The 13,300-nt window shown below is 34.7% G+C and overlaps 1 protein-coding gene across 1 annotated transcript in view; it reads left to right on the forward strand.

Moving 5' to 3' along the window:
* Positions 1 to 13,300, forward strand: part of LOC121855912 (uncharacterized protein F21D5.5-like) — a gene marked incomplete in the record, with an annotated part of 20,503 nt that overhangs the window by 5,327 nt on the left and 1,876 nt on the right. Inside the window, 11 exon segments of the mRNA XM_042351104.1 lie at positions 1,117 to 1,130; positions 2,518 to 2,615; positions 2,617 to 2,707; position 2,936; positions 3,015 to 3,090; positions 3,092 to 3,137; positions 4,801 to 4,966; positions 6,021 to 6,130; positions 7,631 to 7,774; positions 8,078 to 8,218; positions 12,219 to 12,280. Of these exon segments, the coding sequence (XP_042207038.1) occupies positions 1,117 to 1,130; positions 2,518 to 2,615; positions 2,617 to 2,707; position 2,936; positions 3,015 to 3,090; positions 3,092 to 3,137; positions 4,801 to 4,966; positions 6,021 to 6,130; positions 7,631 to 7,774; positions 8,078 to 8,218; positions 12,219 to 12,280 (949 nt within the window).

The following is a 13,300-nucleotide window of genomic DNA, read 5'->3' on the forward strand; positions in this document are numbered from 1 at the left end:
TATATTTTGCATTGGTTACTTTAAATTTTAGATAAAATGTTTTTCTGAGTAACTTCTGTATGTTATCTTTTGTTGCAAAATATATATTTCAAAATATTCTTGTGCTTGCTGGGGGAATCAGCAATGTCGATTGTATTATCTAACTTTAGTTGAGGGTATTATTTATTAAATTTAGTGGTTTTCCCCAAAAATTTCTCAGAGGAAGAGCTTGAAAGGTGTAGTGTGAGAGAGTGAGGTCATTATTTGAATGGACATTAACTTGGCGTCTGTATTTCTTTATTTCTCTTAAGTATTAGTGTGTGTATACCGTTGTAAAATTAAGATGTTATTTTACTATATAGTTATGTGTCTTCAAAAGAGTGGAATTTGGGGGGGTGGGCGGTTTTGTTGGAATTAATCCCATATGTTCTGTTGTTCACTTAGTAGAGGATTTCTTAACACGGGACCCTTGGGTTCTTTGTGCGCATTAAGTGGGGTACAACTTTTATATGTGAAAATCTATAAACGTTTAATTTTTTGCACAAGATCACTCAAGTGTAATGTTCTCATCTTGTTATCTCTGAGCCACAATCTTGAAGTACTGTACTGTATTCTTACAACCATCTTATTGTTTTGGTTTGGCTGGCAGCAGTAGTTTTCGACATGTGGGCATTGCTTGTGCTGTACTATACTTTAACTGTTAGTTGAAGTACTGTGGTAGTGAAGTGTTAGTTAAGGTTTTTGTCTAGTGCTGCCTTTAGCAGCAGCTACTAACAGTAATGACCAACATTAATATTGTTTACATTGAAGAGAATTTGATATGTGTGGAAAATGTGTACATTCAATTATATTGGATTGAGATGTTTTAAATTAGACTGTGTTTCTTCTTGGTGAATATCATCACGAGTTTGACCTCCTAGGCACTTCTTTATCTAAGAGTGCCCACTTTTATGATAAAATGCCCAGGAAGGAAGACAGTAGCAGCAGTAAATCCTGTGAAAAACAAATTTTTCTGAAGATAATGATAATAAGCAAAGCAATCAAAGAGACTGAAAGCCTAGATAATCAAGATAAGGTGAAGGGAGGCTGGGAGACGTATGCAGGATGGTGATTTGCTTGTTTTAAGAAAGAATATAGCTGGAAGATCTAAGGTATGTACAGCACTGTGCAGTATAAGCATTACTTGACCATTATAAATCATTAATGATATGATGAAATGTAGAGTTTTGTTGGTAATGAGATTAGTGGCAAGTCAGAGAGATGTGGTACAGTAGAAGTCCAAAAATACGGACTGCTTGAGGATTAGGTCGGTCTGGATTTTTGGATTATCCAGTTCTCAGGCAGTACTTTAAAATTGAAATTTAGAAGGATAAAGAAGAGATGAACAGGTACATTTGATAGTTTATTCATTAGCATGCTTCATTTATCAAAACGAGCAGTTTTTAAAGAAAAAGCTGTGAATTCTATAATTTTATTCTTTGCCTTTTTATATCATAAATTGTGACTTTTCCAATGTTTGTTTGTTTCATTAGAACATTATACTTGATTCTTTTAATTATTTAAAGTTTGTCCTCAATTTCAAGCGTGTTCTTTCTTTGTCTTCACACCAGTTTATCTACTTTGAGCCTATTATGGGCTCTCTGTAAATGGAATAGTAGGACTCAAAATTACATCGTTGTCTGGTTTGATTGTTTCTTTTAAAGTGGCGACAGCGTGGTCGCTTTTTTTCACTGTGCGCTGTGGCGCTCATGCATGCACACACACACAAAAGCCAGCTAAAAAAAAAGTTTGAGTTTTGAAAAGTCCGGATTCTCGGTGGTCGGTTCTGGCCAATTTTGGACTTATACTGTATACATGATGTTGAGGTGGTAGAATATGATGTTAATTTCCAAGTAGGAACCAGAGCATGTAGAGGCAAGGTGGGCTGTTATATCAAGAAGTTGAAATATTCACAAGTTATGTGAATTTGTTTCCTTTCATATATTGTATACATGGTAACAGCTAATGCATAGTGCGTACAGTTCTTAAACAATACTGTACATGTCGTTACTGATGATCTCTAGATTCTCACATGTATGATATCAAATTATCTCTGTCATTTATTGAAAAATACATATCACTTATAGGAATGAATAATTACCATTTTTTAACTAAAGATATAAAAGTGTGGGAAAATAACTCTTAGCTCATATGTATTGTCGTACTGTACAGAGATTAAAATAAACTTCTTCATTACTGTTTAAATCTAACATTTTGTGTCATTCTACAAACAGTAAAAAAGTAGAAGTCTGGTGACTTCCGTAGTGATCCATACATCACCTGATGTGTTCATATTCAGTTATACATCAACTATATATGGGATATGTCATTAGCAACAGATGTGAGGACACCCTCAGGCAGGGACAGCAGGGCTACCACCATAATACAGGACCAACACGCATATATCCTTGACCGTGAATTGTCATTACAGGCTTGTTGGTCATAATGTGCTACATTAAGTGCTTTGGTTTTTTTTAAAATATTTTTTTTTTTTTTTAGATTGCTGGCTATGATATGGATGGAACATTAATAGTCACAAAATCAGGAAACGTTTTTGCTAAAGACTATAATGATTGGAAGATCATTTACAGTGAAGTTCTGGCAAACTAAAAAGTTGCATCAAGATGGATACAAAATAATTATCTTCACTAATCAAGCAGGCATTGGTGAGTAAAGAAGGTGCTTGGCAGTGAGGCAATAATTAATAATGTCTAGTCTCCTGTGATACTTTAGTAATGTTTTTAATTTGTTTGTGTAAATGCTTGAAGATAAGCATGAAAGTACAGTATTACAAAATTACTATACTGTACTGTATACTGTATACATACTTTACTGTACCTACTTTTCTGCCAAAATGGTATGTCGGTGATTTTCACGGAGAGGTGATGTATGCTGTATTATCTGTCTATTTTGTGAGGGTGGTACCTGCATATACACTGTACTGAAAATATTTTTGTGATAATTTTTTTTTCAGCTGCTGGAAAACATTGTTGCAGGAGTACAGAGGAAGATTAGCAGCATCATTGAGAGGTTGGGTGTACCAATCCAGGCATTTGTATCAACAGGAAAGGAGAGTACAGAAACCTGCCTTAGGCATGTGGAATTTCTTAAAGAATGAGGTGAGTGTGAAGTCCAGCATACAGGACTGTATATGTTTTAAATGCATCATACTGTATTAATAAGTCAGATCAGTGATATAGTTAATGTAGTATAAAAAGGATTAGTACACGAGGGTTAACTGACTTGCCTATGTATGACCAATAATTAGAATCCATAGTTATTTGGGTCTTATGTTTTTTGCTCAAGGGAGAATAGGCAGAGTATTATTCCATCTTTTTTATTTAATAAGTTTTCTTCTCTGACTTTTCTAGATATGAATAAGAAACAAATATAAAAGTTTGTTTGGTGTCAATTTCTGCTACTGTGCAGAATTCCCTTGTGGTATTCCTCAACTGCATTCTTAGAATAGTATAGTTACTGAATTAATTGAATCAATGAGGAACATGAGTACTGTAATAGATTGTATAACTCATAGGTAAGATGCTTCGGGAGTTTAACAGATTACAGTAGCAGGAACTTTGATATCATTAACCTTTTCACTCTGGGGGGGTTACTTTTAATATTTTATTTGGCTAATCCCAACAACTTTATTCAGCTCGGAAGGAGACCCATGCACAAGGGGTTAATGTTTTTTTTTTTTTTTTTTTTATAGTTGAAAGAGTACTGGGTTTCATAAGGGGCACACAACTGTCTAGTGAAGAGGTTTATGGTCCTTGGCTAAGACTGTAATGCACTTTTTTGGGACTAGGCAATCCAAGATAGGAATTTGTAAGGTTATCTTTTTCCCTGCTTAATATTTTGTTTTATATGTAATGTTTTGAGCTTATCTTTTTGTGTCATTAGTATGTCTTGTTTAATTTTTACTGTATAGACATTGTTATATCCTTGAGCTTTCCTATTTTGTATACAAACTTTGCACACCATATCTTGAAATACAATACTGTACTGTATATTAAAAACTCTACATTGAGTATTTCTTCAGCATGTAGAGTTAATACATAGTTTACTGTTAAAAGATAGTTTGATGTTTTGTGAGTAGAACTGAGCGATTACCGTAACATGCTTTTATTTATTGGCATTTATGACATTAAAGAATTTTTTTTGGATTTAGCCAACTCTTTTTCATGCATGTAAATGTTCCCACCCAAGAACAGAATGACATCATGGGACTTCATCACGTTACAATATTCTTTCTGACTCTGTCTAGTTTTGTTAATTCCAGTGAAGTCATTCTATTATTTTGTTTTCATTTTTCACATGATCTCTACCATCTGCTCAACTTGATCTAGTTCTGTATATACACACTCCAGATAATGACACCTTTCTCTGTTGTGTTCTGCAACTTCTCCTCCTCCCTGCTACCATACTGTACTGTACTGTATAGGTTTCCTTATTGAGCTTTCATTCATTAATATTCAAACTTATTGGTTTAATTGATAAGATTAACCCTGGCTGAGTGTTCCAAGACTGTAAACCCTGTGTGTCGTGATGGTTTCATGTAGTTTTTGATCAGGAGTTTTCAGAATTTTTGTTGAAAATATAATAATAGAGTTTATAAATATTGTTAATAACAAATAATTAGTTTTAGAACATTTTTTAAAGGTTGACTTGCTTTAAATGTAAAAATGATTTATTAATATACAATACAGTACAGTATACTGTATTGTATATACTGTACTTTTTATCACACCTACATGCATTAGAATATTTTCACTATTACAGGCAAATGGTGGAGTGGATATAGATATGGATGAAAGTCTGTATGTGGGGGATGCTGCTGGTCGGCCTGCAGAAGGGTCTCGGAAAAAGAAGGATTTTTCCTTTTCAGATCGTTTGTTTGCCCTCAACATTGGGATACAGTTTTTCACACCTGAAGAACACTTTTTAGGTAAGCATACTGTATATTAGTGATTTGATGATTTAATTGTCTATCATGGGAAGAAACTGTTCTGTATGTGAAGTTAATCATGAGACCTAGGCAAGGCTGGAGAAACTCAACTTTGGGATACAGTATATCCCTGGACTGTATCAATGAGCTCCGTGACCTAGGTGACATGATCAGTGCTGGAGGTGGTGCTGAAGCCTGCTCAGAAGTGGCTGGAGGAAGTTTAGGGAGTTGTTGCCTTTATTGGTGGCAAGGGGACCTTCCCTCCATGTGAAAGGAAATATGTATGCAATTGGAGTGAGGAGTGTGATGTTGTTTGTCAGTGAAACATGGATGGTTAAAGTGGATGACATAATGCAGGCTTGAGCAAGCTGATATGATAATGGTGAGGTGGATGTACAATGTGACGCTGAATGATAAGAAACCCTGTCGAGAGTTAAGAGAACCACTGGGTTTTGAGAGTATTGGTGAGGTTTTGCATAAAGGTACAGTAGGTTGATATGGTTTAGGCATATGGGGAGAATAGAAGAGAAAAATTAAGCTAAGAAATGCAAAAGAAACAAATATAATTATGAAATTGATGGTTTGAATTTATAGGCTTTGGAGTGAGGGGAGTGTGTCAGGCTAAATTACCTACATATCCTTAAAGCTTGTGAATATCTCAAGATGTACTGGTGTGATTAAGTAAAGTTTACATGTGTTCTCCATCTGGTTGTGGGGATTGTTCGACCTACAAGGGCAAAATAAATATTTCTATCATTTTCATCCAACTGTAATCTTTGCTTTAACATCATAGTTTCAATCCTTATTTTAAACTTATAAACTTGCAGTCTTGTTTCAATAATTAGTCCTAGCCTTATCCTCCAACGGTTACACTATATTGATGTAAAAAACAAAATAATTCCACATCATGAATTTTGTTAATTGCAATTCCATTTTCACTTTTTTTTTAGTTTAAACATATCTGTAATTTTGTGATTTCTGTAATTGTGTGTCATAGAGGATTTAAATAATGATGAACAAATGTAAGAACTGTAAAGAAAAATATTTCTTTCAGGATGCCAAACTCAGAAGTTTAATATGCCTGAGTTTGACCCTCGTGCTTGTGATGACTCGTTGCCATTATTTGATCCACCTTCCACAAGAGTTCCTAAACATAAGCTTGAGGTCAGTAATAAAAGTTTAATAGGCTTCCCTTTTTTTATGTGATCAAATTAATAGTAATAAGTTATTGAATGTATCTTGTGGTGATAAATGAGAAAGGTTTGTAAAAAAGCAAGTTTTGTCAATTTATGTTAAAGATTGTTAAGTCATCCATAAGAGTGCAGTGGCTGAATGGATATAGCACTCACATCCTGTTCCAGAGGTTTATGGTTTGAGTCCCGGGCGCTCCCAGTTCACCCAGCTGTAAATGGGTACCTAATTTACACCTTGAGGGAAGTGGTTGCGGTCGAGTGCAGTACCAGCCATGCTGCCTCCTTGTGTACCGAAGGCTTAATATACTGTACAGTGTGCTGTATCCACTCTGTCCGTAACAGGCAGTCATGCCTATGGGACCCACTTTCACTTTTCAAGTCATCCATAAGATCCAAATTTTTCTTTTAGGACATCCTGAGTAGTTTAGGTTGATCTGGAGTCTTGGTTTAGGGAACCAGTTGTGTTAATGTAGTGTGGAACAACCAAGTGCACTTGTAATATGGTCTATACTATTTTAAGTTGGATTGCCCTTCTCCAAGGTCAACTCCCAACCAAGGCTATTGAATTCCATCTTTAAGGGTTTGTGCTGGAAGTGTTTAGTCTTCTCGGGTGACACCTGGCCATGGCTGTAGAGCTTCACCAATACTAGTTGGACTGGGGAGTACTGTACCACCAGACTACCAGAGTGTACTGTATTCACATATCTGTGTGTTATGCACACTGCAGCTCTGGAGCTCTAAGTGTACTGTGAGATCCTTCATAGAGTTACACTAATCTTTGGGGTTATGTGATTAAGAAATTAATGAAGGATGACATGAACCAAATTAAAAATAAAATAAGGTAATAGTCCTACAGGTCACTGCTTGTAAACAGCACTAGGCATCATGTCCAACATGTGCACATTTATAATGATTTTAAGTAAACAAATGTATTTTTGTAACTTCAAGTATGGAACCTGACCTTGGGTAGTGGAGTCATGGGATGCCTAACTCTTTAAACAGAGGATAAGTATTCCCTACCCTGCCTCCATATGCACAAAATTAGAATGTAAAGAACATGAAATATCCACATTGATGCTGCCATCTTTATTCTTAACTTTTAGTAATGATGACTGTGTGTGAGGGTTAAACAGAGCATCATGAGTTGAGATTTTTGCTTTTTCTTTTTCAGTACAATACTGTATCAGTATTTTTCAGCAGTACCTGTACTTGTTTTAGAGACTTAGGAAACTGATTCCTGGACTTTAGAGGTTCTGCTGCACAGTATGTATTTGATTAACAAACATGTAGAGTGTAATGAGGAATCAGTTTAAAACAAGAAACTGAAGAAAAATAAAGAGGTGTGTGTGTGGATACTCTCGGTCCTTTTCTTTATTTTCTAAAAAAGGTAGAGTCTTCATTGTCCATAATTGAATACCATAATATAAACTATGTACATTGGATTTTACTGATACGTTTTATTTTTTTTCAGGTAATCATACTGGTTGGGTATCCTGGATCTGGGAAAAGCTTTCTCTCATTAACACATTTTGCTGGTTTGGGATATGTCCAGGCTAACCGAGATACTGTTGGCAATTGGCAGAAATGTGTGGCTATAATGGAAAAATCTTTGCAGGTAAGAAACACTGTAGGGTTGTGATGTAATGTATTTAAATGACAAGTGTGTTTTAGTCACAAAAAAACAATATTTTATACAAACTCATGAAATAAACCAGGTTTTTGTCACTAGATAAATAGCACTGATATTTTGTAATAGTTTTAAAATATGGTTGCAAAATATTGTTGGTAGGAATTCTTGTTATTTTATGACTGAATACTGTATTGGGGTTTCTTTGTCAATCATAGAAGTATTGATTCAGTCTAAGTAATTATTTTAGATCAAGTGCAAAATTTGTTCGTTGATATATACGCTCAACAGGATGGACACCATGTGGTAATTGACAACACCAACCCAGATGTTGAGGTCCATAAGAAATATATTGATGCAGCAAAAAAATCAATTCCAGTGAGGTGTTTTGTCTTCAACTTGTCCAAAGACCATTGCAGACACAACAATAAGGTTTGTACATTTGACATCTTCATTGAAAACATTAATACCCCATTTCACCTGATGATCAAACACCTTAACACTAAATCTACCCCAGATAGCATTAAGGTGTTGTTTAATCATTGGGTGGAGTAAGTGTCTAATGCTCAGGTGGTCCAAAGTTTTTTGACTGATTCATAAGCTATCTATATTTGTTTGGGTGTATGGGAATTCACGGTGGATGGAAATAAAGTCCACAGGAAAAATGTCACATGACTTGTAAATTGACAACACAATATATATATATATATATATATATATATATATATATATATATATATATATATATATATATATATATATATATATATATATATATATATATATATATATATATATATATATATACACAACTCACTTTACGCTGTGCCCTGCCAGAACCCAGGATGCTCATACATTCCAGGTGGGTGTACCTTACACGAAGTATAATTTTTTTTATTTAGCTCATAAAATTCATACAAATTATCTGCCAGAATTACATTGCTGGAATTCTTACAATTGATGATCATTTTGAATATAAACATCATAGATTTTGCATTAGACATACAAATTTTAGATGTAATGTTTACTCTTGAGTAAATATGTTATCTTTGTGCAAAATATATGATATTTATATTCAAAATATTCCTGGTCTTAAGGGAATCCAGCAATGTCAATTATATTATCCTAACTTTAGTCTGATTTATTATTTATTACTAAAAAGGTAAACAGTCTGGTATTCCCACACATTTATCTAGTAGGGACGTTGGGGGGGGAGGAGGAGGACCGCGAATGACCATCTGTTACTGTGAAGAATATTTTTTTTATTAACTGAAGATTTTATATTTTGCATTTGAAATAATCACACTGATATCTTGTGCAAAATATGACGCTTATATTTACCTGTTTACAGGAATCCAGCAATGTCAATTATCCTAACTTTATCTGGAGGTATTTACCAAATGTTGCCTAGTGTTTTCACCACTCTTCTGGGAGGACTTGATATGTCGTGAATATTTTTTTTTTTTTTTAATGTTTTAGTCAATTTTATATTTATATTTTAGATAAAATTTTTCTCTGGTAACTATTTATCTTTGATATATAATTTATTCTGTAGCTGAACCAGCAATGTCAATTTATCCCAACTTTTGAGGCAATTTTATTTTACTAGAACTGTTAGTGGAGTTTGGGGTCAGCTGGTCTTATTTCAAATCCCATATGTTATGTTATTCACTTACGCTTTCACTTCCGCTGCACCCGAGTTACATTAACCGCGAAAGTGAGGGTTGACTGTATATATACATTTTCACTTAACGCGTCAATAAAACCCAGAGGGTACCGTGTAGTGAAACCGCTATGAACAACAGAACATATGGGATTAATTCCAATAGAAACCGCCCACCCCAAACTCCACTTTTGAAGACACATAACTATGTTGTAGTAAAATAACATCTTAATTTTATGATGGTACATGCACACAATTACTTAAGAGAAATTGAGAAATACAGTCAGTTAATGTCCTTTCAAATAATGGACTCCAATCCTCTCACACTACACTGCTGGCTCTTCCTCTGAGAAATTTTTGGGGAAAACCACTAAATTTTAATAAATAATACTCAAACTAAAGAGATAATACAATTGACATTGCTGATTCCTTGTAAGACTAGGAATATTTTGAATATAAATGTCATATATTTGCACAAAAGATAACATATTTACTCAGAGAAAACATTTTATCTAAAATTTGTATGTCTAATGCAAAATATATGATGTTTATATTCAAATGATCACCAAATTATAAGAATTCCAGCAATGTAAATTATATTCTGGCTGGGTAATTTGTATGAATTTATGAGCTAAAACAAAATCTTCAGTTAATCAAAAAAAATATTCTTCACTTAACTATCTGTCAATCAAAGTACCCCACCTTGCCTCTTCCAACCGCCTGTCAGTCCCAACCTCCCCACCCCCAACAATCCTCTTCAAGAGATGTTGGGTGAAATAACATTTTTAATAAATAATACCTCAAACTAAAGTTAGGATAATACAATTGACATTGCTGGATTCCTTGTAAGACCAGGAATATTTTGAATATAAATGTCATATATTTTGCACAAAAGATAACATATTTACTCAGAGAAAACATTTTATCTAAAATTTGTATGTCTAATGCAAAATATATGATGTTTATATTCAAAATGATAATCAAATTATAAGAATTCCAGCAATGTAAATTATATTCTGGCCGGGTAATTTGTATGAATTTTATGAGCTAAAACAGGCAGTCAGGCAGGGTGGCGGGTGGGGCAAATCTAAAAATAGCATCTTGAGCCGGACACTCACCGCGTATGTGGAAAAAACCCGCGTTAAGTGAAAGTTCAGCTCTTGCGAGGCACCGCGTATACGGTAAAACGTGCTAAGTGAAACCGCGTTAGGCGGGGTAATACTGTGTGTGTGTGTGTGTGTGTATATATATATATATATATATATATATATATATATATATATATATATATATATATATATATATATATATATATATATATATATATATATATATATATATATATATATATATATATATATATATATATATATATATATATATATATATATATATATATATATATATGATGCCATTGCAATTTAAGTTAGGTTATTTTAGGTTAGGTTTTTCCAGTTTTTTCTGACTTTTTTTTCTGATCTGTGAATTCACAGTTCTGCATTTACTGTACTATTCGTTTTTTTTTTTTTTTAGCTATTGTACTGAGGTATGTCCTGTAGGGTACACAGTTTTGTGTGCCTAGATTTATTTAGTATAGTGTATAGTGTCTAACCCTTTGTCTGTAGATATATTGGTTGTTCAGATTGAAAGTTCATTCCAGGTTGGGAGACATTCTTGTGATTAACTTAGAGAAGGCATTTGACAGGGTATTAATGAAGTAGTAAAGTGGCCAATGAGAAAGCTAGGAGTCAGGGAGTATCTTGATCAAGTGGTTATGGCATTACATGAGGACTCAAAAATCTCTGAGAGTAAAGTGAGGAATTTGAGGTTGAAGTAGAAATCCATCATGGGCCGGAGGCTTTGTCATAAGACTTTAGGGCTGCCCAGTATTTGCTGATGACTTAGTTGTGATAACAGATACTGTAGTATTGAAGAGGCAGTGGAGAAATTTAGGAAATGGAAGGATGGGATACAGGCAAAAGGTCTGCGAGTGTATGTGGCAAAAACAACAATATTAGTAAGTGGTGTGGGTGAAGGACCTGTGGTGGAAATTAGAAAATAGCCAAGTGCTGTCTGCAAGAAAGTGTTGGTAACACTCAGTAAAGTGCAACAACTGTTGAAGGTGGGTACACAAGAGGTGCAGTAGAATAGATGGTAGACTGTGGGATGTTGCTGACTTGCCAGCCGTTTTTTCAGTCGCTCAGGAGAACATGTTTCGGAGCTAGCTTCCACACATATATGGACTTATTAAATGCATTTCTGAAGCCTCTCACACCAGTTGTACTGTGTGAGAGGCCTCGAAAAGGTGTTTAATAAGCCCATTCATGAGTGGGAGCTTGCTCCTAAATGTGTTCACCTAGCTCCCAAACAACTGAGAAAATGGCTGTGTTTTGTATGTGCAGGTGTGCCCACAGCAGATCTAGAGAAACTGAACATTGTGGATATGTCCCTGGACTGTCGATGAGTTCTGTTACTTGGGTGACATGATCAATGCCAGTGGGGGTGCTCAAGCCTGTAAGAGTCAGAAGTTACTGGAGAAAGTTTGGGGATTTGCTGCATTCCCTCCCATTGAAATGAAGATTGTATGGTAATAGTGGACACTTGTAAGAGTACCTTATCCATTGAGTTTATATCAGCAATCTGTTTGTTTCTTATTAAATGTTTGTCCATTATTTATTTTAATGTAAATGAATTCTGCTCTGATTGGCTAAGCTTTATACAAGGAGGAAAAATCATTATTAATTCTCAAATAATCTTTTATCTTTTCAGTTTCGGGAATTTTCAGGAACAGACCACAGCAAAGTTAGTGACATGATCTACAACATGTACAAGTAAGTTTGTTTTTGTTTTTTCATTGTATGCTTTCCTTTGTGAGCAAGTAATAACTGTATCCACAAAACATGAATATTGGAAAACCATGAAAATTTATTTTACCCAAGACTGTTTTGTTGGTTTAGATTTTTTTGTATTTTAGGAAGATCACTGGCTAGTCTATATTAATACTGTATCATTCACTTCAGACTTCTCTAGTGTTCTGCACGTTTGAAACACATACTGTACAGTTGTTTATGTTCTGCTCTTTACCTTAAAAACCTGTAATAATAAGACAGTGGTCAGCATTAGTGAGGCCGCACATGGATTATGCGGTTCAATTCTGGTGTCCTTATTATAGAATGGACATAGATTCTTTGGAGAGAGTACAAAGAAGAATGACAAAAATGATCCATAATATTAGAAACCTTCCATATGAAGAAAGACTGAAAAGCTTAGGCTTGCATTCATTAGAGAGGCGTAGAGTTAGGGGAGATATGATAGAGGTGTTCAAGTGGGTAAGTGGGATTAACAAGGGTAAAATGGAAGATGTTCTGAAGCTCAGTAATAACGAAATAACTAGAACAAATGGCTTTAAATTAGATAAATTCCGATTCAGAAAGGATATAGGCAAGCACTGGTTTGGTAATAGAGTTGTGGATATGTGGAATAGGCTACCGAGTGCTATAGTAGGATCGGGGACGCTAGGGAGCTTCAAGACGAAGTTGGATAGGCACATGGAAGTGCTGGGATGGGTGTGAAAGGGATCTGCCCTGTATGGGCCAGTCGGCCTCCTGTAGTATCCCACTTTCTTATGTTCTTATGATAAGAAGTGTCTCATAAAATGTACACCAGAGGAAAATAAATGTTCCTCTTTTTTTTCTTCTTTACGTGAGGCAATCATAACAAATCAACAAAGATTAGGACACAAAGACCAATCACAGAGCTGTCCAGACATTATACCTGTCGATTTCTTCCTCTGGGGTCAATCTATAATCTGGTTTCCACGAAGATTGATCAAGACCTATTTAGGTAATCCC

Source organism: Homarus americanus, unplaced genomic scaffold (assembly GCF_018991925.1).
Source record: "Homarus americanus isolate GMGI-L3 unplaced genomic scaffold, GMGI_Hamer_2.0 scaffold19117, whole genome shotgun sequence".
In the NCBI taxonomy this organism is placed as follows: domain Eukaryota; kingdom Metazoa; phylum Arthropoda; class Malacostraca; order Decapoda; family Nephropidae; genus Homarus; species Homarus americanus.